The sequence below is a fragment of the Lissotriton vulgaris genome, chromosome 3_2, assembly GCF_964263255.1.
Source record: "Lissotriton vulgaris chromosome 3_2, aLisVul1.2, whole genome shotgun sequence".
Classification (NCBI taxonomy): domain Eukaryota; kingdom Metazoa; phylum Chordata; class Amphibia; order Caudata; family Salamandridae; genus Lissotriton; species Lissotriton vulgaris.
In genome coordinates, this window is record NC_141690.1 from 136,487,928 (window position 1) to 136,515,461 (window position 27,534).

General features: G+C 45.9%; 1 protein-coding gene across 1 annotated transcript in view; it reads right to left on the reverse strand.

Annotated features, from left to right (window-relative positions):
• The window catches only part of LOC147725422 (proton channel OTOP1-like), a 300,787-nt gene that overhangs the window by 153,430 nt on the left and 119,823 nt on the right, over nucleotides 1-27,534 (reverse strand). Inside the window, exon 2 of the mRNA XM_086964530.1 lies at nucleotides 25,080-25,216. Coding sequence (XP_086820656.1) covers nucleotides 25,080-25,216 — 137 coding nt within the window. The remainder of the gene's footprint in view (nucleotides 1-25,079; nucleotides 25,217-27,534) is intronic.

The following is a 27,534-nucleotide window of genomic DNA, read 5'->3' on the forward strand; positions in this document are numbered from 1 at the left end:
TAACACATTGTTAGATCTTCCGGTTTGTGATATGATAACAGAAACCCCTAGAATAAGTATCCAAATAGACCCAAGGAAAATAGGGCCGAATGTCACTCCAGTAGAGGGAGTTCAGTAGGACCTTCGCCAGAAGAATTAAATAATTGGATAAAAGAAAAAAATGGCAATGCCAAAACCTCAACCACAGAGTATAAATGTGAACCAATTGAAAGTCGATCTGGAAGAGATGTTTATCACTTACCGTGATGAAGAGCTGTTATTTTTGTGTAAAAGTATTACTTGGAGAGTGAAGAAGCTTCATGAGAAAATATCAGAAGCTGCTAGTGAGTTAGGAATAGACATAGAAAAATTGAAAGTGTTGTAGAAAACATAAAGAATGCCCTTTACTGACAAGGATCTAGACTCTAGAGAGTTTGAATGTGTCTGGAAAAAGGTTGCAAATAAGAGAATTGATGAATATTTTGAAGAAATGGAGAGATGTAGATTGATGGAAAAATAGATGGACGAAAAAGAAAGAAGAAGAAGCTGGTAAGGGAGCATCTATGTTTCCGTTGACAGAGACAAACCAAGTTGAAAGGGCTTGTCCATTGAGAGAGGTTCCAGGTGGTGGATATGTTCATGTACCTTGGACCAGACAGGATACATTGTCTTTCACATATGATTTTCCCAGGTTAAGAGAAAAACGTGTTGAATGGTACAAACAGGTAGAAAGGTTTGTGAAGGTTTCAAAGGTTTTGTTAAAGGATCTAGATGGATTGTTTGAGATTGTCGTTCACGCTGATTTATGGACAGAGTGTAAGATCAATGTCGATTGGCCAAAAGAAGAATATCCTAGAGACCCTAAAAAAGGGGACCATCAGATGAAGTAATGAAAGAGTTTAATCAGGTGATCACTTATTTGGAAGGAAAAATGTCCCAGAAGATTGACAGGGCAACCCAAGAACCAAAGGAGTCAGTACATGCCATTTTGTGTTTTGACTAAGACCGGAGATTAGCAATATGATTCAGCAGCATTTTATTTGCTGGCCGAGCAGAACAGTTGATGAAATCATAAGGTGTGCAAAGTATCATAGTGACTAGATTGATACCAAACATGAAAGGTTGAAAGAGAAAATGATGTGGGCGCAAGTGAAGTAGCAGAGCAAACAGGTTACCAGATGAATGGGCAGAATCAGAATGGGCAGTTACACAGTGGAGGTAGAGGTAGAAGTAAAATAAGCAGAGAGGAACCTATGAAGAAATTTCCTTGTCATGTGTGCGGAAAGCATGGACATTGGAAGAATGAGTGTAGATTTGCTCAAAAGAATAATGAGGCAAATCAAAATGTAATTCCACAGATGTAGAGTGAGGTGGGTGTAAATTAACAGCAGCAGGGAGTAACTCCACAGTTACAGGTGGCAGAAGCTCCCATACCAAATAATGTGAATGCTCAAGTGCAGAGGTACAGTGTGAACACTGGATTTCACGGTGGTGATCAAGTTGGTAAGAATCAGACTGTGCAAATGGTTCTGCAATATTGGTTGCAGTGCAATGAGAGTGATTTAGACTTATCTCAATGACTGTGCCTGAGGGGCAGGAAGAGTGTGCACTTGGTACATCCTTGGCAGTGGATCAGTCAGGTCCATTTGTTGACGGAAAAGTGGAAGGTAATCAAATTACATTCCAAGTGGATACTGGTGCTACCCGTTCTACTGTGAGAGCAGCAGAAACTCTAAACCTACCCCTCTCTGGAGAAACTATTCAAGTTGTAGGAGTCTTGAATAAGCATATTAGAACACCAGTCACAAATCCAATAGAAGTTCCTATTGGAAACTTCAGAGAAATGCATTGGATTATGGTTTGTGACTCGAGTCTAGTAAATCTCTTAAGTAGGGAATTATTATGCAATATGAATTGCACTTTCTATTGTACACCGTATGGTTTTGCACTTGATGAGGATGTCAAATTTAAGATGATGCTAGCAAAGCAAGGGACCGAAGTGGGTGAATTGTTTTCATTTCTCACAGAAGAGACTTTGTCTGAAGAGTTCAAATGTGCAGTGAGATTGGATGTGTGGAATTTTTCTGGAAAGGAAATTGGCCTAATGACAAATGTAGATCTGATTCAGATAACAGTGAAGGAGGGTGCTGAATATCCAAACACACCTCAGCAAACAAATGAGCCCAGGAGTAATCGCAGGAGTCAGTCCTGTGATCAACCAAATGATTGAACAGGGAATTCTGAAGGAAAAACTGAGCAGTCCTTGTAATTCGCCTATTATAGGAATTAAAAAACTCAGTGAAAAATACTGCATTGTGCAGGATTTACAAAAAATGTATAAAACTGTATATCCCTGTTGTCCAGTAGTGCCAAATCCAGCAGTAATCCTTTACCAAATTCCCTCTGATGCTGAATCATACACTCTGATTGATTTGTGGCAAGCATTTTTCTGGATTCCTTTACATCTGGAAAGCCAGTATTTTTTTGCATTCCAGTTTGGAGACCGTGTTTTGGCATGGTGCCGAGTTCCTCAAGGGTACACAGAGAGCCCCTCAATCTTTAATCAGATCTTGAAAACATTTCTGGAGACTTTAGTCATGCCAGGAAATTCAGTTTTGGTTCAATTTATTGATGACCTGTTAGTAGCATCAAAGACACCTGAGGCATGTGTGATAGATACAGCTGCCCTATTGAACCATTTGGCACAAGGAGGAAACAAAGAGTCCCCAGCAAACCTGCAATTATGTAAACAAGAAGTCCATTACCTAGGACACAAAATAGAATAAAAAAAAGGAGTCAGAAAAGTGACACCAGAAAGGATTCATGTGATTAAACAAATGAACCGGCCCAAAATTCTGAAAGAAGTATGAATGTTTTTGGGAATGGTTGGATACTGTAGGCAGTGGATCAGTGGTTTCTCACTGATTACAACACCTCTATAGAGGTTGGCACGGAAAGATGTCAAAGATCTGATTGTTCTGGAAGATGAAAGTATGGAAGCTTTTACTAAATTAAGAAGCAGTCTTTGTCAAGCTCCTGCATTGGGAATGCCAGATTATGCAAAGGATTTTGCGTTGTACTGCTGTGAGAGAGAGGGGTGTGCACTTTCAGTCCTAACTCAGAAACATGTAATGGCACGGCGTCCAGTAGCATATTTATCTGCTACTTTGGATTCAGTGGCTGCAGGTTTACCAGGCTGTTTGAAAGCAGTAGCCGCCACTTGAGTGAGTCTGGAAAAAAGTGAAGAAATTATGTTGGGATATCCAGTCAAGGTGTATGTGCCACATTCTGTTGAGATTCTTTTAACTCGCACCAGGATGCAGTACATGACTTCTAGTCGGCTGCCTAAGTATGAAAGAGTGATTCGGAGTGCTGAAAATGTGACTGTGGTGAGGTGCTGTTGGACTTGGCCCTTTTTGTAGGGTCATCCCCGAAATTTCTGCCTTCCTCCTAGCCTTTTTTTCTGACATGGTGTTGGTGATTCTAGGACTCTGGGGACTTTAGCACTGCTGTTCAGTGTAAAGTGCGTGAGCTCTCTGTGGTAAACATGGTAAGATTGGTGTACACCTGTTTGGCATATTTAATTTACCTATCAGTCTCTTGTAAAGTGGTATCTCAGATACCCAGGGCCAGTAAATTAAATGCTACTGGTGGGCTTGCAGCGCTGATTGCGCCATCCACCAAAGTAGACTTTTAAACCAGTCTCAGGCCTCTGCCATTGTAGGGCCTGTGTGCACAGTGTTACTGCTGCTGTGACGTGGCACCTAAATTGTGTGCCACGTCTGTGACCCCCCTTTTACTGCATGTCAGGCACCCCTAAGGTAGGCCCTAGCTAGCGCTATGGGCAGGGGGCATTGTAGGTAACAAGTAGGACAACTACCTTAAGTGTGTGACATGTCCTGGTAGGGACACACAGCAATTTTGGTTTCTCACTGCTGTGAGGCTGCCCTCTCATAGGAATGCATCGGGGATTCACTGATAAGTGTTTCAGTGGTAATTGCTGATATGAGAGGAGCAGCATGGTCAATGGTGTGTGTAGATTTATTATCACTATTTTGGAAATGTCACTTTTAGAAGTTGGCATTTTTGTGTGCAATGTGTCTGACTGCCTGATCTGTATTGCATGTCTGGCTTTGGAGTGACAGGGGCTAGTGAGGTGTATGGCTCCAGGGAGGGCAGGGTTAGACAGTGCTAGGCTGAATGGAAGATCTGCATTTGGTGTAGTGGGAGGAGTTGTCCCCTGACCCTGAGTATGTCTGTGCCTGCCTGGGTGAATGCTGGCTCCACCCCTCCGTGGAGTGTCTGATGACCGAGCCCCCACTTGACAAAGGGGAAGAGGAGCCCGGTAAACAAAGTGCTCCACTACCCCCCCAGAACCAGTTGCAACTGGTTCCCAAAGACTGTGCCAGGACAGAACAAAGAAGAAGTGCTGTATAAGTACTGGGGCTGTGACCCTCATGTTTGGGTGCTTTTCTGTGCAGTTTGGGTGCTTGAGCTGCTGGGCCCCAGGAGGAACCGCCACAAGGGATTGCCCCTCTGCTGGGGGACCCTGTGTGCTGGCCTGCCTAGGTCCAGCTCTACCCTATGGGACTTTGGGGGCAAGACCGTTCCTGGGTTTTGGCACACCTTTTGGGCCCAACTTGTGTTTTGAGCCTCTTGGCTCCTAGCACCTCATGAGCGCTTCAAGGATCTGGCTGAAAGCACAGAGGAGGGCGGGAGGGGCGTAAACCAGCAGCGCTTGACTGCAAAGTGCCTGGGGGAGATCCCGATGTGGGGATTTCCCTGCATTGCCAAAGGAAAGTATGAGCCCACCCCGCAATTGCCAGCCTTGAAGAGCGGGAGCTCACTCTGCATTGGTGAATCGCCACCGAGAAATCGCCGCCGAGATCGGCGGCCTGGAAGTTTGACAAGCTGCCTGACTCGGGGCGTGACCAGGAAGAGGAAGTTACAATGTGAAAGTCTGGCATGAGGAAGCCTGTTGTTGGGCAGGATCTCCCCGTGTGGAGAAGGGCAAGCCCCACGCGCCTGACCCACCGGAAACAGAGCCTTGTGATGACTTGCAGCGCTCAGATACCACTGGAGATTGGTGGCGGGAGGAGGGGCTCAACCGGAGTCGCCCCCTGTGGCAGGTCCAGGAGTAGACCACACCGTGAAGTTGCCACATACAGGGAAAAGCCACATGCCAGTATCCAGGGGCTGACTCGCCAGAGTGAGGGTGAGTCTGGCCATTGAATGAGTTCTGCCTATACGGGAGAAACCGGGTGAGGTCCTCCAGCCCTGGGGGGCATTACGCTACCGGGTGGGTAGCAGTGCCGGCCCCCCTTTGCATTAAGGGCCTGATTTCTGCTGCGACATATCTGGATTTGGATATCTATGCAATAGAGAATCGGTTGTGTACTAACGTTCACCTTAAACCGACCGATAAAAACTCTCTACTACACCATAGGTCGTTCCATCCGCTTGCCCTCCGAGACAATATGCCAGTGGGACAATTTCTCCAGTACCGGAGAAATTGTAGCACCACAGAAAAGTTTGTTGAACAAGCGACGGAACTGGCAGATAAGCTTGAAAATCGTACTTACCCCAAGAAAATTGTGAAAAATGCTCAGAAGAGGGCATTGAACACACCAAGAATAGTGTTACTAGAGAGGAGTAAGACAGAGAAAGGAGAATGTTCGAACCTCTATCTACAAAAATTCTCCAAATCATCAAGAGACACTGGAATCTGCTGAGTACAAACTGCTTTAAAATGCAAGCCCCCAGATTTGCTTTTAAAAGATCCAAGAACCTGTGGGATCAATTTGTACATACTCACCCAAGGCAAGTGTCGAACACCTTGGACCTCCTCGCAGGGCACCATCCTTGTGGTGGATGCTCTGTGTGTGATTTGTCGGAGCGAGTGAGCAGTGTACAATTGGTGGACGAAAGAACTTGGCACCAGAATAAGTTCACTAATTGCAACACTGCCAATGTTGTTTATCGGTTGACTTGCCCGTGTGGGCTCTACTACATTGATCTTTCTAAACGGAAGATCAAAATTAGTATTCAAGAACATCTTAACACTATCAAAGCCAACAAATTGACAACTCGGCTTGTAGCGCACTATCGCGAACAAAAACATGGCTTCAGGGATATCAGATGGGTTGTTCTTGAGAAAGTATGGGGTGATCCATTGTATATCGAAAACAGCTTGATCTCCAAGTAGGCCCGGTGGATTTACCAGGAGAAGGCGGACAAAATATGATTGAACAATGTCATTGAGTGGAACAAAGTAATAGCACACACATAGCCTTATCAACTGACATTTAGAACAACATTCTTGCTTCACTTATCAGTTGGACGTGTCAATCCTTTTGAACTCTGTAGATGTCTCCTATACAATCTTGATTTGGGGATCATCACAAACTCTCCCCTCCATGCCCCCAAAAAACATTTTCTAGGAGGGATGTGGAGAGGGTGGAATTACCGAGGGAAATTTGACTCTTCCTGAGGGTAATATGTGGACACTATGTTGGGCATTAGTAGCTAACTAGGAGTGAAATAAATGAATACATTTGTACTTGTAAAGCACACTGCTGCCCCAGCAACGGGGCGTCCTGGCGTTGTACTCGTACCGCTGTGGAACCCTTCCTGGCTTTCCCTGTGAAATGTCCACTCCTGGGCACCCCCAAGGTGAAGACAGGCATCCCAGTGCTGTTGGGGCCATTGTGGAGATTAAGCAAGCTATTGCCCAGAGTTGCAGAGTGGGACCCATGATTCGAATAGGCACTGAGGCCAGAATTATCAGGTGCGAGGAAATTGAGCCCAAGACCCGCCGAGGCGGGAATTGAACTCTGGTCTCGGGCCTGACCTCTGCATCAGGGTCTGCCACTCAAACCACTGAGCCACACTTCTCCACGAGTGCCGTGCTTGCTAAGATGTTAGAGCAGGCTTTGTGGGATGGGACCCCTTTTTTGATGTGTACTTTACGGCATGTCTTTGAGCTTGCGACATGCCTAGGAAAAGGCCTTGGTTATTTTTTTAAAATATGCCCCAGAATCAATAGTTGAGCACAACAAGAGAATTAATACATCAATGACTACATTGGAGCACTGGGCGATCGCAATAGTTGTAGTGGAATCTTTAACCACTCTAAGATGGCCACCATAGTCGTGCATCACGTGACCAGTGAGCGTGCACACTGCAAGGGCGTCTGAGCACGCCCGGCGGAAGAATTTTAAAAGCTCCGCGCTGGAGAAGAATTACAGCAGGGAGTTGGATACCGAACGCGTCGGTCGAGGTCTGGTAAGAGTTTCGATGTGAAAACAAATGTGAGCGCAAACAGGGGGTAATTGCTCTAGTAGTAAGATGCGGTTGGGCTGTGCCGTGTTCTTGTAAGGAACTGGGCGCATGGTAACTAAAGTTGTTTGCAGTAGAAGGAAATACTGAGACTGACTAGATTTGACAGCAGTGTGTATATATCCCGAATAGAATAGACAGCCACCCTGGGGGTCACATTTAATTTGTAAAGCACAGTGACGTTATGATACTGAGAGGATGTAGTTGAAGGCGGCTCGGGCAGAATTTGTATGGAAAATTCATCCCTCAAACCTAGGCAATGTGCTGGATTGAGGGCACGAACGATGGAGGTGTTACACTGTGCTTCGGGTGTGAACTCGATGACTATGAGAGTAATATTTAATGTAGTGACAGGCGCTAAACCTGCTGAATTAAGAGTAATTTAATGTGGTTTGAATTGGCAGTATGTATGTGTATTCTGCTTGCAGGTTGATGGAGTGCAATTGAGGTTACCAGACGTGGATGCGCACTTGTCTTGTATACTGGTGGCGGCAGGTATGCCAGAGAGTGGCAACCAACAGGTAAAATTCAATGTCCAATTAGCAATTATAATGTAAGTGAGCATTTGTTCCTGGAGCAACTATTGATCAGTGTCACTCTGTGGGTGTCTTTTTTTTCCGTATGTGTCTGTGTTCTACAGGTTTTACTGCTGTGAAGTCACAGTAGGTTTTGGACTGACACCTAGCCCTGAAGAAGTTGCTGACAAAGAATTATCGGCAATAAGACATGTTAACTTTATATATGTTAAAACGAAGCTCAACAGTAGCTTTTGGTTTTTAATGTGAGCAGACATCCAGCAGCGAATAAAGTTGATCAGAGTGCTAGTGGTGCCTAGCTTGTTTTTAGAGGGCTAGAATAGTGTATCTTGGTGTTCTAGCCTAAGGGTTGGGTTGTAGTAGGTTTTTGTAGTTTGTTTCCACTATTGAGTTGCACACATAACCAACACGTTTATTTGAAAAATGTTTTGGTGGGATGGCGCCGATGATAAGTGGAACACACTGACGAGTATCTGTCAGCAGTTCCCTGGTGGTTGTTTCCGTGAGGTCCCTTCCCACCATTCACACATATTTTCATAACACATTTTTTAAGTTGGGAGCATGCTTTTTGAATTGGTGGACACACAGACACAGTTAAGATTTTAGAAAGGAGATAGGAACACCCTGTGAGTACTGCAGAAATGTTGCGTACTTTAAATATCCTCACTAATTAGGTAGGCAGGTGATGTCTGAGAGATCCTATCAGATATGAAGAAGGTTTTGTTGATTAATGAATGAGAGTGGAGAGTAACCTGCGTCTTTTCCCTCTGTGCTGCATAAAGGCAGATTTCTGCTGTGCCTGCAGCATGGGGGCTTTGCATTCTTTTGTGGAGTCCCCGTGAGAGGGGCCTGAGTGGCTCCACGGGGCCGGTGTTCACTTTTTACTCAGCTGCACCACAGGAGCGCGGGCAGCTGCAACATGGGGTCATTTCTTTGAGGTAACAAGGAAGGAGTGAGATACACTCCGACACCCCCAAAGCATTGCACATCTTGGTTTTGCTGCTTTGGCAGCCAGAGGGCTACTTGGGAGGCCCTATATTTATAAATCCTGACATTTTGGACAGAGGGTATTTTGAGTCTCAGGAAGGCCAGTTGGTCTGGGGTCATTTTCATGGTGGGTACCTGTGTGAAATGGAGGGCAGCCACGGCCGGTACTAGGTGTAACTGCAGGGCGGTGATGTAGGGAGGGGGAGGGGCAGGGTAGGGGTTTGTAATGTATGGATTACGGACTTTAACAGGTAAGTGAACATATAAATAAATAAAACGAATTTCGTTGCGCGCACTGCATCGCATTTGGTGATGCAGTGCACACAACGAAATTCGTTTTATTTATTTATATGTTTACTTACCTGTTAAAGTCCGTAATCCATACATTACTACCCCCCGCCCTGCCCCTCCCCACGTCACCGCCCTGCAGTTACACCCACTACCGGCCGTGGCTGCTAGTAGGGTGCAAGGCCCTAAGGGATTGCATAATGTGTTTATGCTCATGAGATCTATGATGATGATGTGCTTTATGCCTAATGTGATGCAGACATAATGAATTTATGTTGCTAATGCAGAGTACAGTGTTTTGCCAGTTGTTACTGGTTGTGTTTTACATTTGCTACTTGTGCTTTGTGATGGTTCTGACAGTGGCCCGATTGACCCTGTCATGTATATAATCTCCTGTACATTATTACCTGGTGCCAGTTGGCACAGTGTATATGTGTGATTATGATTCTAATGTGCTTTGGATGATACAAAGGCTATTTTTTAAATAACCGTGTGTGGAGTTTCTTTTGTGGTGTGCCTAGTGTGTTGCTGCTGCTGTGTGTGTTTTACGCAAACACTGTACACATTGCCTCTGGGATAAGCCTGCAAGCTACCAAGGGGATGGGCAGGGGTTATCTTCAGAGAGTAACTCCCTTGCCCTGACTAGAATGGTGGTTTCTGCCTGGCTTAGGCGCAAGCCCTGGACAACCAGAAAACCCATTTCTAACAGCCCATTTCTAACAGGTGCACAACTGTAAACCTGGCAACTCTATTGCAGAATTCTCGTTGTGAGAAAGTGAGAGAGGAAGCGGTTCACGATTGTTTGGATGTGACAGAACTGTGCCCCAAACCCAGACCAAACATAGAGGATGTTCCATTGGAAGAATCACACTGTGAAATGTTTGTGGATGGGTCATGTCTGAGAAATGAGAAAGGTGAATTATACACTGCCTATGCTGTTTGCACTATAGCGGGAGTGCTAGAGGCATCCTGTCTAAAAGGGGTAAACTCTGCTCAAATTGCTGAATTGATAGCTCTGATTAGAGAGTGCAAAATTGCCAAAAGCCTGAGGGTAACCATATTTACTGATAGTCAACATGATTTTGGGATTGTACATGACTTCGGTCAGGTATGGATGCAAAGGGGATTTCTGACTTCTTCACGTTCCCCTATCCGAAACAGTAAAACTGTAAAAGAATTATTGAATGCTTTGCAATTGCCCAAATGCATTGTAGTGGTCAAATGTGCGGCATATAAATCAGGAGATGATTATGTAACAAAGGGGAACAGATACACCAACCAAATAGTGCGTTTCTGTGCATGAAATTTAATGGCCTGAAACAGAGCCATTGAGAGAGGAAATAATGTGTGCCATCTTATGTTTACAAAACAGGTGATGGACCGAATGTGGGTCAATGTCACACATTCAACCCAGTCAAAAGATGTGGGCCCAAATCCATCGTTTTTTTGCACTCCACACCACCCTGGGTTAGACAATGGCGATATGCAAACCAGCTCTGACCCTGTGCCCCATGGGAACAGTCCAGTCCAAACTACAAAAGCCATGTCCTTCCCAGCCACATTTAAACCTTGGGATGAAGTTAGGCATATGCAGGAAGAAGCAAGCGATGAGGAAAAAAACATTTGGAGTCATTCAGGCTGTAGAAAGAGAGCAGAGGACGAAGTATGGGTCTACATAGCCGAAAGACCAGTCTTCCCAGATTCTTTACTTTCCCATTTGGCAAGGGTGTACCATGAAATTGCGCATATTGGAAGAGATGCAATGATCAGACTCTTCACGCAGTCATGGTATAACCCAACCCAGAGCGCCTTTACCAGAGGTGCGTCACCTGTCATGCATGTAGGTTAGAGTGGATATTTTCCAGCGTTCGCCCTCTTCTGTGACTTCCACTGGTCCTCAAAGGTCCTACTTGACAAACTTGAGAAATTAAGAAAGAGACACTCTGCGCCTAATCTTTCAGTCCAAGCATTACAAGGCTCTCTCTCCATCAATCCTGACCTACCCATGGTCATCATTAAGCTCCAGCACCACGAAAATGCTCTTCTCAGCTTGTCACCACTACCCTTGCCATCAAACCAGCACTCGTGTAAAAATGTGTAACCTGATCCTGATGATGTCCTGAACTCCAGGCTGAAACACCGGCATCTTTTGCAGCGTCATTATTGGCTCCATCCTTGTGGTCCCCAAAAAACTACCTCTGTTCATAATGTATCAAATGTATGGGTGCTAATAAGAATTCACGTATATATCATTATTGTTTCTGCACCATTTTCCCCGCTGTATATACCCCTTCACTTGTCACTAGCGCTTTCACCTTCTTCACAAGCATTTGTGTACAGTCTGGTACAGGTTACATGACATTTAATGTAACAGTGCTTTTGTTTTTGATCTTGCAATCAAATATATGAAAAATAAATTTTTCCATGTAACGTTTCCTGGTTTCTTGTACCGCTACCCCCTTTAATTCCCCCTGCATTGCAACACATTGGGCTTTTTTTTATAATTGTCTACTATATAATACCTGTTGAGGCATTGTATTATGCTATATACTATCCATCCTGGTCTCAACTGGGTTTTTGGGTATCCTCCTGTAGTTCGTTACTGCATACAAATCTATGCGGCATATTTATTGCAATTCAGAAAGATGCTTGATATCCTTCTCTTCAAGGAATATCTCCATCTACCTTCCTAAACACCATTCAACCAAGGAACCATCAACTGGTCATATCAGAGTGGAATTCGAGCATCGCCTGCACCGGCTTTATATGTGATCTTCAAATCATTCCCCTACCTCCACCTCTTCAATATCACCCCCTTATAGAATAATCCACTGTTTCCATAGCAACATTTGACTAGCTAATACTGTATTGTAATTGTAATTGCATTTGTAGAGCGCTTACTACCCCAGACAATGATAAAATGGTGATTGCAATTTTTATAAAATCATCTCATAACAGTGCAAGTGCATTGCACCAAACTATTATAGATCTGTTCTTAAATTGCCACTGAACTGAAGCAGAGTGATTGGAATAGAATTAAAAGGTGTACACGGTATGCTCCTTTAACGTATTCCTCTATTTTCTGTGACTATGGCACGCCATGCAAATAAGTGTGTGGTGAACTAACCCCGGTCGGCGGTCGGAATTCCGCTCCTGTGTGGCACATTCCGATCACGGGCGTGGTCGTGACGGCTCCCGGCCGTCATCAGCACAAGAGCACTGTATGCCATGACGGACTGGAGCCGTCACCAGCATGCAAGGGGTTAAACATAAGTTCCATATTAAAAAAAATTGGTTTCCAGGATTCTCAGGGATCTCAGGTTTTATATAACTAAAGCTCCGCCATCGGCAATGGAAATTAGTGGGGACATAGAATGTTCTCTTTAGAAATTTCTTATAACAGGAAATAACATGTTTTCATGGTGAGGACAGTGACAGTGTGTCTTCCTGATGAAACAGAACACCATTCTTTTTCATTTTTTTTATTTTTTCAAAACCTTTATTGACAAATTCAGCATAATCAAAATACACTTTTGTCTTAGATCAGAGCAACTTACACAACAGGCTATTTGCGGAATATCATAGACATAATGAAAATACAAACAGATAAAAGTATTATTCTGTACAGCACGGCGGTGGCACCATGGGCAACATAGAGCTAAAGGAGGTAATGATAGCACTGTAAGGATAGATGCAGGCACGGCAAGAGGGGGAGGCGGGGACAAAGAAGGAGGTGGCTACTGACCAGCGCCGGCAGCTGCCGCGGGCGAAGTGCCGGCGGGGGGCGCGAGAGAGGCACCATGGCTAAGATGTGGTCGGGAAAGGAAGTATCTCACTAGGGGACCCCATATGTCAGGTGGGTGCGTGATCTTGCAGGCAGAAGGTCCCAGAATTTAGATAGCAAGGTCTGACATCTCGAAGCGTCTTCAAGCCAGTGAGCAACCTTGGGAGCCGGTCTGCGGCCCCAACACATGGCCACCCTACGCCAAGCAAGGACAAGCAGAAGAGCGATCAGATGGCGAGAGGAGTCCAGGCAAAATTTGATAAAGTCCAGCAGGCACAACGCTGGGTCAGCGCAGGGGCAGCGCAATGCATGTAACTATCATTAGGGATGATTCCCAGTTTATGTAGCTGAACAGGGGTGCGGTATATTAGCCTATGAAGACATTTTAAATGTATGAGACGATGCCGATAGTTGGGAGATAGTTTCTTTGTCTGGTTACAGCAATAAATTCAATCAGCTTCAGCAATGTCCATGTCTAGATCCTCGCCCCATGTGGCGCGTGCATAATCAGTGGAGATGGAGGTGGTCGACAGAGTAAGGGCGTATACTTTAGTAACCAACGTGCGGGGAGTGGGGGATGTATGTATGAAGTCAAGAGCAGGCATCAAAGGTGGAGGTTGGGGGAACGTTGGATATAGCTCCTTACCGATAGCACGCAGCTGGTAAAAAAGCAATGTGTCCCTCCGACCAGAAAAAGCAGGAACAGAATAATATGTGATTCCTGGGTAAAGATCCGCCAAGGTCGTCAGCCCCAAGTGAGTGACATGTTTAGACATGCAAGTTGGTTGGAGAGGAGGGAAAGCAGGATGACGTACAATCGGCATGGTATTGGGCGATAACGTCGGAGCATTGGAGAGACTGCGCAGTCCCGACCAGGCCCATGGGTGGGGCCAGAGGCCCAAACAAAGGGAAAATTCGGTGTGAATGGCTTGGTGGTGTCAGTCAGAGGGAACAACAATGACTTACTCCAGTTCACCAGTATGTCGGACAGTCCACCAAATCGTATTATCTCCCAAACAAGAGGGCTGAGGTTGTCTTGGGGGTGATGGATATACAACGTGATGTCATCCACAATCCACATACATGGAGGCCAGGAGGGAACGGGCTGGAAAGCTGATGCCCTTCTGTGTATGGTGTTGCCGGAGTCTGGCCACAAGAGGCTCTATCGCATTTGCAAAGAAAGAGCATTGGGGAGAGCAGGCATCCCTGTTGAGTGCCACGTTCAATCAGAATAGGATCTGATACCTGACCATTGATCCAAAGACGGACAGAGGGGCGAGTGTTAAGGAGAGATATCTTATGAATAGAAATGTTACTAAAGCCAAGGCGCGGTAGAAGAAAAAATCGAAAAGGCCACTTCAGTGTATCGAATGCCTTGGTGGCATCAAGTAGAGTAGCCACAGCAGGGAGACTAGGGTTGATTTGATGAAGGACCAAAAAAATTGTCCGAACGTTATGCGAGATGGCCCGACCAGGGATGACACCGGAATGATCGGGGAGGGCAATGAGGGGCATAAGGAGGAGAAGACGGGAAGCCAATAACTTTGCAATTTTAATATTCAATATTAATGAGAGAAAGGGGGTGGTGGGAAACGTGGCAGTAAGCTTGTTTATCTGGCTTGAGTAGGAGTGTTGTCATCGCCTCATGGAGAGACTGCGGCAAAAGGCCGTTGTGAAAAAAATCCTTATACTTGGTGGCCTGATGTGGCACTAGAAGTGAAGCAAAAGTCTTATCAAACGAGGCGGGTAGGCTGTCCAAACCTGGGGCCTTATCACTAGGTAAAGCATTCATAGCAGCAAGTATCTCTTCCTTAGTGAAGGGTTCATGTAAAAATGTACGATGGTAGTCCTCTTGCCAGACCAATGCAAGGGCGTCAAAGTATTGTTCATAGGGCTCATGCGAGGGGGGGGGAGCGGCGTTATAAAGTTGCGAGTAGTAGTCCATAAAACGAGCCTTGATTTCATCAGGGGAGGTAGTTCTAGTGGGGCCACCATCTCTGAGAGCTGCAACATACGACGCAGCACGGGGGCAGCGTAAGAGGGTGGCCAAGGTCTTAGCAGGCCGATCGCCCTCTCAGAAACTGCGGGCTTGGGCCTCTCTGCCTAAAAACGCAAGTTCCCTTTCGGCCCCCTCAGCAAATTCAATATGCTTTTCACCCAAGCGCGCAAGGGTCTCAGACCCGGGGTGGGCCGCATGGGCAGCGTCCAAAGCCTTAATCTCCAATTCTAGCTTGTCCAATGTGGAACGGATGGAAAGAAGGACTCCAGCTTGTTTAGAAATACACTTCAGCGTATCACTGTTTTACAGCCTTCCCACAGGATGGACGCAGAGTCCACTGAACCGACATTTTAATAGAAATAGTTGGTAATAGCTGTTGGGATCTCGTCACAGAAGACGGAATCACGGAGAGCATTCGGAGGAAGCCGCCATGTGAAAGAACGCTGTTTGGGAGTGAGGAAGACGAAAACGAATCTGGACTGGCGCATGATCCGAGAAAGTACTTGCCATATGATTAATGGAGGTAAGCCAAGTGAGAACATCCATAAATCTATATGGGACCAGCAGCCCGGAGCACCAGGGACGCAAGTGCCCTTGCGGGCCTTGGCCCACATGTGACGCCAGGCATCGTATAACAAATTGTCCGTGAAATGGACTGAAGTAGAGCAGTGGAGCGAGGATGGGAGGAGTGGGGGCCAGAGCGGTCCAAGACCGCAGACAGTGTGATGTTAACCCCCCCCCCCAGAGAAGGGCCGCAGGGCCCAAGGAAGAAATGAGGTGCCATATGTGAGTGAAGAGATCGAGGTCACGGGTTGGGATAATAAGGAACCATGCAAAATCACATACCGTCAGAACACCATTCTTCAGAATAGGTTATTGTCAGCGTGTGGGGAGGAGAAAACCTCCCCACACGCTGTGGGGAGGAGAAAACCAAACACACCTGAAGAGTGAGATTACTTCTGCATAAAAATAACGAGGATTTATAGATCCATATTCTCATTTCTATAGACTCGGGCCATATTTATGAGAATCTGACACAGGGCTGTGCCGCAAATTACCTTGCTGCGACAGAGTGAAAGGACAGGAATGTGCAGCATTTATCCGATACTGTACATAACGGGCTTGTTCCTCTGCGATCACACCATTTTGGCAGCATAGCGCAAACGCATGCACCCTTGCACCATTGTGCAAGGGTGCCTGGGTGTTAGGCAAGATTGGTTTTGTGCAGGTCTTGTGCCTGTACAAAAACAATCCTGAAAGACATGTTCCACTTTCTATGTGTGCTGCAGAATGCAGCATTCATAGAATGAGGACACAAGCATTTGCAATGCCATCCATCTCGCATTTGCGAGAGTTTAAGCTATTGACATTGTAAATGACAATGCCTTTTATTTATCTGTTTTGATAATTAACACAAAAATAAAAGACATTGTAATTTACAATGGCAATAGCTCAAACTCTTAAAAATGCGAGACCTATTGCATTGCAAAGAAGCGGCCACCCGCCATTGTCCCAGGCTGCTTGAAAAGTGACAGCGTGCATGGCATGCGGAATGTTGCAGAAAATCATGTCGTGCCTGCAGTAGGTGAAACTCATTAAATACAATATTGCTTACAGACTAAATAAGAAGTACCATGTAACACCCGAGGTAAAAGGGTCAGTCCTCATGGGAGGTTACAAATGACGACAAGGCATCACTAAGGAGGAATTAACAAGCCTATGAACGAATCAGAAGCCAGCATTTAGGAAGGACCACGACACAAGCCTATGACAAGTAAGACCAGAGAGTAGGTGGGGCTTCAAGTCCATACTGTAATACAGCATGCCTCGCAGAGCAGTGCATGCTGGGCCCAGGCTCGACCTGAGAAAATAAAGAGATTGCGCCTTATAGCTCCTCCACTGAGGAGGCGTAAGGTTTTGGCACATCCCCAGGTTTACACGTTCTTGTAAATCTGGGGATGGGTCAAAATCCATGGGAATTTCAAGAGAACACTCACTCAATACCAATTGATTTACACTGTGTTGAGCTACTCCAGATTTATGAGGCCACTCAGTCACGCAAAGTGCCTTTGCTTGGATTCATAAATCTGACTTAAGGAGTTGCGTCATGCATGTACCACTTTGCATGGTGCAAATGTGGCTCAAGCCACTCGTAAATATGACCCATGATGATTAGTAATAATGTGATTAGGGCCCTGAAGCCATATGGCAGGGTTCTTCAAACTGTGGGGCGCGCCCCCCTGGGGGGGCGCGGCACCATCCCAGGGGGGGCGCGTGCTCCACTCCGATCTTCCCTTTGTGCAGCGCGATGTAGAGACTCTCTGTGAGGGCGGGCGATTTTCGTCAGAGTGGGGCTGCAGGGGCCTAAGAGCTGAACAAAGCTCATTAGCATGCGAATGGTCTCTTAAAGAGGTGTGAAGTGCTCGGGTGCGGCTGCCTGGCTGAGTGTGTGTGTGTGCCCAGAAGCTGTGTCAGCCCGGGCACACACAGGCATGGTGAGATGAAGAGGGAGAGGGAGGGAGGAAGGAGACAGAGACAGACAGACAGAGGGAGAGCGAGGGAGGGAGACAGAGGCTGACAGAGCGAGAGCGAGGGAGGCAGCGCGAGGGAGAGCGAGGGAGACTGAGGCAGACAGGGAGAGCGACGGAGAGTGAGGGAGGGAGAAATGCAGACAGAGGGAGAGCGAGGGAGGGAGACAGGCAGACAGAGGGAGAGCGAGGGAGGGAGACAGGCAGACAGAGGGAGAGCGAGGGAGGCAGAGTGAGAGAAAGCGAGGGAGACAGAGGGAGAGCAAGGGAGACAGGGAGAGCGAGGGAGGGAGACAGGCAGGCAGAGGGAGAGCGAGGAAGGCAGAGTGAGGGAGAGCGAGGGAGAGCGAGGGAGGCACAGTGAGAGAGAGCGAGGGAGACAGAGTGAGAGAGAGCGAGGGAGACAGAGGGAGAGCGAGGGAGACAGAGGGAGAGCAAGGGACACAGAGGGAGAGCGAGGGAGACAGAGGGAGAGCGAGGGAGGCATAGCGAGGGAGACATAAGGAGAGCGAGGGAGACAGAGGCAGCTAGAGGGAGAGCGAGGGATGTCGGGTGGAGCCGCCACCAGACGTCCGTTATGTTGCCATATGGGTGAATAGATGTATGGGTGGAGTGGTGGATGTATGGGTGGAGTGATGGGTGGAATGGTGGATGTGTGGGTGACATGGTGGATGTATGGGTGGGGGGGTGGATGGATGAGTGAGGGGATGGATGGATAGGTGAAGGGGTGGATGGATGGTGGGAGAGAGGATGGATGCATGAGTGGAGGGATGGATGGGAGTGGATAGATGTGTGTATGGTTGGAAGGGTAGATGGATAGGTGGAGGGATGGATGGATCAGTGAAATGGTGGATGGATCAGTGAAATGGTGGATGGATCGATGGGGGTTGGATGGTGGAGGAGTCGGTGGGTGGATGGACGAGAGAGGTGATGGATGGATGTATTGATGTATTGATGGGTGAAGGGGTGAATGGATGGATGAGTGAAGGGGTGGATGTGGGGATGGATGGGTGATTGAGGAGGGTGGATGGACGGGGGGATGGATGGAGGAGTGAAGGGGTGGGTGAGAGGTCAATGGATGGATTCATGAGTGGATGAGTGGATGGATGAGTGGGTGGATGGGTGAAGGGTGGATGGAGGGATGGGTGGCTGGGTGAGGGGGGAATGGAGAGAGAGGGGGAGGATGGATGGATGGATGGATGGATGGATGAGTGAGGACATGGATGAATGATTGGCAGAGTGGATTGGCAGGTGTGTGCATAGATGGGTGAGGAGAGGAGCATGGAGATGGATGGGTCAGAGAGTGCATGTATGAGTGGGGGGAGGGTGGAGAGCGGGAGGGATGGATGGGTGGGTGGATGGATGAGTGGGGGGTTGAGTGGGTGGACGGATGAGTGACTAGGTGGATGGATGAGTGGGTGAGGGGATGGCTGGATGGGTGAGAGGGTGGGTGGTTGGATGGATGAGTGAGTGAGTGGATGGGTGGAAGAGTGGATGGATGAATGGAGGAGTAGATGGATGGATGAATGGAGGAGTGGATGGATGAATGAATGGAGGAGTGGATGGATGAGTGGGAGGATAGCTTGGGTGAAGGGGTGAGTGGTTGGATGGATGGGTGGAAGAGTGGATGGATTGGTGAGGGGATGGATTGGGTAAAGGGATGGATAGATGATGGATGGATGGGTGAAGGGGTGGATGGAGGGATGGATGGGTGAGATGATGGATGGAGGGATGGATGGTGGATGGGTTTGCAAGTGGTTGAAGGGGTTTGGATGTGGCTGGGGCACAGATGGAGGGAAGGAATGAATGGTGGGGGAGTTGGTGGATGACAAGGTGTACATGAGGGATGGGGAGGGTTGTGATGACTTCATTTGCCTTGGAAGATTGTGTTTTGAGCTGTGTGGTACGCCTCTGTCGTTTTGCCACACCCACTCACAGGCCTGCTGTTTGCTAGGCACTCTTGTTGTGTTGAGCATTGTTTGCCGGATATGGCCCGTGGTGTGCGCATTGCAGTCGATCATGTGGTGTGCCGGATTCCAGAGGTTTTGGTCGGGTGGTGGGGGGGCCCAACATCTGGGGGAATTCAGCTGGGGGGGCTCAACTTGGAAAAGTTTGAATACCTCTGCCATATGGCATGAACATCTCAGGGCAGTATTATCTCCATAGCCTTCCTGAGCTTTTATCAAACTTTCTCTTTCCGGGAAGTAGCCAGTTCCTGGTGAGATACACTATAAATAAAACTTTCCCAATATACTTGTTGGCATCTTCCAACACGGACTTACTGCAATCCAGATTCCTGTGTTATTAGTGCTACTTACAAGAACCATCAGGGAGGAGGGATTTCCCGCTTTAGTTTACACCAGTTTATTTTGCAAAACACTATGGGCCTCTTTTATGAAAACAGCGATGCGTCACTTTTCACTGCACCCTCCATGCGACACAAATGATGCATATATTTACGGTATGACGCATCATGGCGCAAGGAGTTACAGATACGTCAGTATTTCTGACGTATGTGTATGGTGCAAAAGTGACGCATTGCTGGAGTGTCACAAAAGTGATGCAACTCCAGCAATGTGTCCTTTCACATGGGGCAATCATCATGTGAAAGGGCCTGCATCAGTCTTACGCCTGCTGTGAGGCAGGCGTAAGAAATTTACGCATTTGTGTCCTAGAAGTGGCACAGTGAAATCTGATAGATTTCACTGCGTCACTTCCATGACCATTTATTGGGTCAAAATGCCCCCCTTGCATACATTATATCTGGTGCAGGTATAATGTGGCGCAGGGGTTTACAAAGTGACGCATCTACCTAGAAGAGTCACTTTGTAAATATGGCGCAACAAGGCGCATTTTTTACGCCGCAGGTGCATCACAAAAAGTGATGCACCGGCGTCGTAAAAGTGACGCACAGCCTCATAAATGAGGCCCTATGAACAAAATATTCCCCAATATCTTAGATTACATTTTCGAAGACGGATTCCCTGTAAACTAATTCTAGCGTTTTTAGTTCGGTTTATAATTACCATCAGGCAGTAGGGAACCTCCTCTTTAATACGAAACACATTATTAGCCACTTGGATTGCTAAATTAAGTAAGGTGTAATGTAGTGCAATGCTTATTCACAGAGCAGAATAAACGCACCTTTGTTTACTAAGAAGACAATGAACTGTCAGAATTGCAAATAAAAAAGAAAATAGATAGAATTACATATAATTGACCATTCTGTGAAACCTTATCAGGTTATTGTGCAAACTGTTGTTTTTCTCCTCCAAAGGAGTGTGGTGAGACAATGTAGTTCACATAATTATCTCATTCGCCAGAACTTGTGGTATGATAGTGATTGTGAATATGTGGCAGACATGTAAAGAAAATACTGTATTCACACGGGACAAGAAAATGCATTTGAAAGGTATTATACCGTGCTCACTTCACTTTGTTCTCAAGCATATTCTACGTACAAAGTCCCAGATCGATATAGGAATTGGTAGGGATAACAACAACCTGCATTGTTCTCAAGATATGCAGAGATATGAAAATACATGCAGTGGCATACTGCTACAAGGAAGAGCAAAAACTATTTTAGGATTAGCACACATCAAAGAAACATACTCATGCATAATTGTTGGACCCGACATCCTTGGAGTGGTTTTCCCTCAACCTTTGGCCTTCCAACCTCTTGTTTTTGCTGACGTGGTTCTTGTTGGCCTTTGGGCTCTTTGCACTTTACCACTGCTAACCAGTACTAAAGTGCGTGTGCTCTCTCCTTTAAACATGGTAAATGTGGCCTACACCCAATTGGCCTTTTTAATTTAGTTATAAACCCCTAATAATATGTAAGTTCATGTAAATGATACAAGTGGGCCTGCAGCATTGATTGTGCCAACCACCTAACTAGCCTTTACACGTCTCAGGCCTGCCATTGCAGGGTATGTGTGCAGTTTTAAACTGCTAGGGGAGGCTAGTCCTGAGGGAGTAGCTCAGGCTCTTACAGGAGAAGACATTTGTGCCCTGGGAAACCTACTCAAACTGATAAATTGGCAGAAAGAAGGAGGACCCACATGGGAGGAGTTCTGCAGAGAGCAAAAGGTGTGCCCTGCTCTGGCGGGCCTTCTAGGGCAGGCAGATTACCAGGCAGCTGAAGGCACCTTTGAAGATCACCTGATTTACTGGGAGAATGGTCACCTATGCAGTGAGTCTAAAGTTCCTGATGAAACCCGGGTGTTGGTGGTTCCGCAGTGATACAGGGCTTTCTACTGGAGCTGGCTCACAATGACCCCCTGGCTGGTCATCTGGGGCAAGATGTGTGGCAGGCTTGGCCCCGGATGAAGATGACTTCAGATGCATTCTGCAGGTCATGTCCCAAATGCCAGGCCAGTGGGAAGTAAAGAGGGAAGCACAAGGCTCTCTTGGGCACCCTTCCAGTTATTGGTACCCCCTTTGAAAGGGAGGCCATCAACATTGTTGGGATTCGGGACCCCAAGACAGCCCTAGGCATGAAGGATGTGCTGACCCTCTGCACCCAGAAGAAGCACTTATTGAAGAAGGTCAAAGATAATCTGGAGCCAGCCAGGAGAAAATGAATCTATGCATGATCGGAAGGCCACTCTGGTCGAGATTCAGCATGGCCAGAAAGTGTGACTGATAGAGCCTTCGGAATCCAGGTCCCTACAAGACCGATGATCTGCACCATATGACGTGAGGAAGTGCAAGCAGGATGTCACCTACCTGGTAGACCTCAACCCCCCATGAACCCTTTGCGGGTCCTACATGTGAATCGCCTCAAGCCCCACTTTTCAAAATTGAGCTTGGTGTATAAAGAATTGTGATTTTAAACCCTTTTTGATGGCAAAGTCAGATTTTAAGTCACAATTCTGAAATTGCCATTATTAGAAAGTTAGCGTTTTCTTGTCAAAAGCATTTGGTGCCTGCAGCCTGTATCATTGGACACATGACTAAGTACAGCTGTCAGTTGGTCTTTGTGTATTGGTCCCAGTAGTGAGACAAAGGAGGAATAGATGTTGGCAGGATGGCTATCTATGACTTGATGAGGGGGAAGAGCTGTTACCTACCACACTTGCACATCACAAAGCCCCTGCCTGAGCACACTCAAAGAGGATTGACACAAGTCTTTTATGACACTAGGCAAGCTGGGGCTAGGGCAGAAAGACAGGATATTCAAGCCCCATTGGGGTGAAAGTCTCTAGAAACATCAGCAACTTCAAAGTGGGCACCAGGCATTAACATTAGACCTTCAAACCCAATTCTTCAGTACACCTTTGGACCTGTGGAAGACTCAGAAGGGCGGCTGTGCTGCTCTGCAAGAAGGGCTGCTACCCTGTTGCCCTTCTCCCCTGCTGCCTTAGTGAGAAGGACAGGACCTGTATCTTGAACCCAGGACAAACAGACTGACTCCAAGGGCTAGGTGGCTGGCCTCCTGATCGTAGCCTCCAGGACAGAAAAGGCACCAGTCACCTTGACCCCAGCACATGGACTTTGCCTGCCATGAATCTTGCTTCCCAATTGGTGCTACCCTAGCCCTAGACCCTTGGAAATGGGCCTGAAGGTGCTCTGCCGGCCTAGCTCTGGTCTCTTGGACAGAACCATCACAATGCGATGAGCCACCGAACAGCTTTTGAACCGACACAGCGAGATGCATTCCCAGCGCAGGAGCCCGCTGCTCCTCGGAATCGCCGCTGTGTGACGAATCCTCGACAAAGGATCTTGCATTGTATCCCCACAGCTCCTCGGAACCGCTGCTACAGGACGCATTCTCGAGGACCTCAAATTGAAGTCCCGCCACTCCTCGGAACCACCACTGTGTGACTCATCCTCAACGTAAGAGGTGACTTCGCAGCCCCGCAGCTCCTCATAACCACCACTGTGTGACACATACTCGATTTGTAACCTTGCAACTCTCCTCAACATGGAATTAAGGTTCTTTGTTCAGCAGGCCTAACTAGCCCTGTGTCCGACTCACACTACATCACCGTCGATCTGAATCTGTGACTTTGTCCCAGTCAGCGTGACCAGCAAATCACAATTGGCGCTTGGTGCTTTGAAGCATGTATTCACTTATGCTTTTTCCATCTACTAATGAATTACTGCACTTTATTTCTCCTACTTCCAAGACAGCAGATAAATGAGACAAAGATGTCACACAAGCACATTTCTAGATCATGTACTGTTCTTCATCCGTTAGTTGCTATATTCCAAAGTAAGGCCTGTGCAAATTTCCATTACAACAACGAAATTCCGAATTTCGTAGTATGTGAAATTATTTCTCATAATTTTGCTTTGATTGATTTCACATAACTTTATTACCCGAACACCCACCTTTCATGAAAAATAGTGAGATACCAGCAAGAGCCTAGTTTCACACAGAAAATGACTCACTGAGTAACATTTTCTCCTTGAACAGTCTTCTGCCAGTATCTCAAGACTTTTTACGTGAGGTGCGTGCTCAGGTAAAAGAAAAAGTGATGCGAGAAGGCAGCAAAAGACATTTCCATTCAAAAAAATTACATTTGTCAATTTATTATGCAATTTTGCGAAATTTTGTGAGAACAAATTATGCAACATCGCACAATCCTTAATCAAAATCAGCAGTTAGTCCAAAACAATTTTGAAAGCAGACAAAAGTATGACACCGCTATACATGATACTAAGAGACTGAGGACTGGGAAGGTGTGTGTGAAGGGAAATGCCAAATCTGAGACAGTGTGATGCCATAAATTAATTAGGCATTATACGGAAGGAGAGGCAAGAATATCAAAGTTATAAGGTATCAAGTGCAGCCTGTTGACCAAGTTAGGCGTTAACTGGTACCTTCATAAGTCACTGTGGGAAAGCGGCGGATGTCGTTATTCGTGGAAGAACTGTTCTGTTGAGTGGTGCATTCATGTCCCATCTCTAAGCATTAGCACACATGTAGTCGCTAATAACATATCTTTATAGAAAACGTTTTTCTCAGCAACACTATGAGCCTCATTTATGAGGCTGTGCGTCACTTTTACGCCGCTGGTGCGTCACTTTTTGTGACGCACCAGTGGCGTAAAAAATGTGCCTAGTTGCGCCATATTTACAAAGTGACACATCTAGGTAGATGCGTCACTTTGTAAATCCCTGCGCCACATTATACCTGCGCCATGTATACTGTATGCAAGGGGGGCGTATTAATAATGCACGTAGGGGCATCAAATGTGTATACATTGTCTTTATGGCTTCTGATCCCACAAAAGCGAAAACAGAAGTAATAATAATAATAATACATGGGGCTTGCCCCATGTGAAAGGACACATTGCTGGCGTTGCGTCACTTTTGTGACACATTCCAGCAATGCGTCACTTTTGCGCCATACAGATACGTCAGAAATACTGGCGTATCTGTAACTCCTTGCACAATGATGCGTCATACTGTAAATATGACGCATCACTGGTGTTGCAAGGTGGGCGCGAAGAAAAGTGGCGCATCGCTGTTTTCACGCAGCGATGCGTCACTTTTCATAAATGAGGCCCTATATATTCTGACACAACATTCAAACCATACCAACTAGAGGACGAAAATGCAGTTTAGTCATTTAGATTTCAAGGCACATGTAAATTAAGAAGGTTATGGTTGAATCCGCAACCAAACATTACCTGTATCAGCGTATGGACAGTATGTGTAACCGGAAAAACAGCTTCGGTCACAGATGAACATTCCGAATAACCCAAGTAGTAACCGAGTTTCAAAGCGTCCAGGATTACAGAAATCCCTGCAAACAATGCTATACCACCTAGGAAAATAAAAAAATTACATATTTAGGATGAAGCCATAGGAAACACCTAGCCAGTTTCGATTTAAAACAGGGGTAGGTCCCAGAAAATCTCAAAGTCTCAAAGACTACTCATGCTGATATTATCACAAACAGTTGAAAGATTGTTTTTAATGTTTTCCTCTTGAAGAAATATTAAGGCCTCATTTATGTGATTTTGCTGTAGGGCAGCGGAGCAGGCCTTCCTGCTGCGCTGCCCTACCGCAAAAGAAAAGGGCAGGAATGAGCCGTATCTATGAGATACGGCACATTCGTTCCCTTTTCCCCTACACTCGCGCACAATGGGCTGCCGTACACCAACTCACGAACCTTTGCACCATGACGCAAGGGTGCCTGCATTGAGGGGCTGATTGTTTTTGTGCATTTTGTGCAGGAAGGGAAACATTCCCGCCCAAAAACAATCACAAGAGGCTTTTTCCAAAATAGTGCAAAGGTGTCTGCCTGATGTCTAGCATGGATGTCTGTGTGATGTCTACCATATGCTTTGGACTGGAAGGATACCCTACTGGTACAAAATATTATGGAAGACAAAGTTAAAATGTTTCCCACATTGGATGTATGCTGTCAAGGGCAGAACACATGCAATGTCAGCATAGTTTAGAGAGGTTAAAACATTTCTCCTTTTAATTTGTAGCTTCAGAGGCATTGTTTTTGGAACAATGCAAAGCAAATCAACTCAAGCAGCACGAGCGCTGTTTTGCATTATTTAGGGAAACTTACAGCTTTTATACAGTTTTGCATTGGAAAGTAATCCCAAAGACGCCCGTCTTGTTGGTGAATTCTGTGCCTGCTGATTTTCGGGGGATGAGGAGCCCGGGACTACCTGTCCCATTCCCCCCTGCGGCCGCTGCCGCCTCCGTCATTTCGTCAACTTCCAGACGCGCTTTAAAGCAGTGAGCGCATGTATATTACAGGGGCAACCCAATTAAGCCATAGGCCTCTGGGTACACAATACAATCAAAAAAAGGTAAAGCCTACGGAATCATTACATGTCCATCTTATTTTCAGAATGGATACCATTAATTGTCCATTCTTTGATCAATCATTTTTCTTAGAAATCAATCCTGGGATTCTTTTTTGGGTTTCTCCAATTTAAACAGCCATTCAAAACAAATAATACCCCCTTATGTATGGTTTAAATGTTCTTTTTAATTAAACCATTTTTTTCATTTGATTAATTGTATCTCACATTTAACATAAATATACATATATACAAAATACAAACAAACTTTTACATTTACAATCATACATAATTCTCCTCGAACCATGTTTTGGGTTCTTTTGCCCATAATAGTATCAAAAAGGATGTTTGTCCAGACAAATATACAAAAACATTCCTTTTTTCCAGTTCACCAATACAAACAGGAGCGTCCAAGGTATAATACTTTTAACCTCTCTCCTTTTAGCACTCCTTATAGGTTATTATCTCGCATTCCAAATCAAATGAGATTTTTTTGTAATGGTGCCTTCAAAACAACTGTGTCGACGCGTTTCAGCCTCTTATCATTCCAGGCCTCATCAGGACTTTAAGGGCAAACACAATTCATACCTAAGGAAATCAAATACCTTATATTTACATATATTCTATATACATCTTCAGGGATATCTTTCAACATCTATACATGTATATACATTTGAAACCATCTAAACTAATAATGTCTCTTTTCTCGAGGTGGGTGGCATAAAGAAAATCCTAATATAGTATAAACACCCTTGTTTGTGCACCAAGGTGGAATAGAGTTATCCATGAGTTAAGTAGCTATATTCGTGAGTCATCTATAGAGTACGTCCATGGACTAGAGCCAAACACCAGTGATTCAGGCGCTAAACAATGTGTTGTCCACACGTGTAAACACCTACATGCAGTTATCAATCCCCATATGTGAACAAATTTATCACGGGAAATGATACATACATCTGCAGTATAAGTATAGGATATCAATATCGGTTCTCTCCCGGGTCACTCTCTTTGTTATCGCTGAAAGGAAACGAGTCAAACAGCCAATGAACCACCATATGTCCATCCACCCTTTCACCACCGCCTTGTATAGAAATGCACCACTATAGGCTGATATCGTCTGTGAGGGGGTTAAGGAGAGTAGTGATTGGCGGGTGGTTGAACTCAAAACAACCAACCCATCCCCCCTCCACCCAAATTTCTTAATTTACAATTCTGTAAATTGTTCTGTACATTGCGAGATATTCACTGGATTCAGTCTAGCCAAGATGGTTAATGTATGTAAGCGTACTCTCAAAATTCACCTTTTCTTAAAGTATTT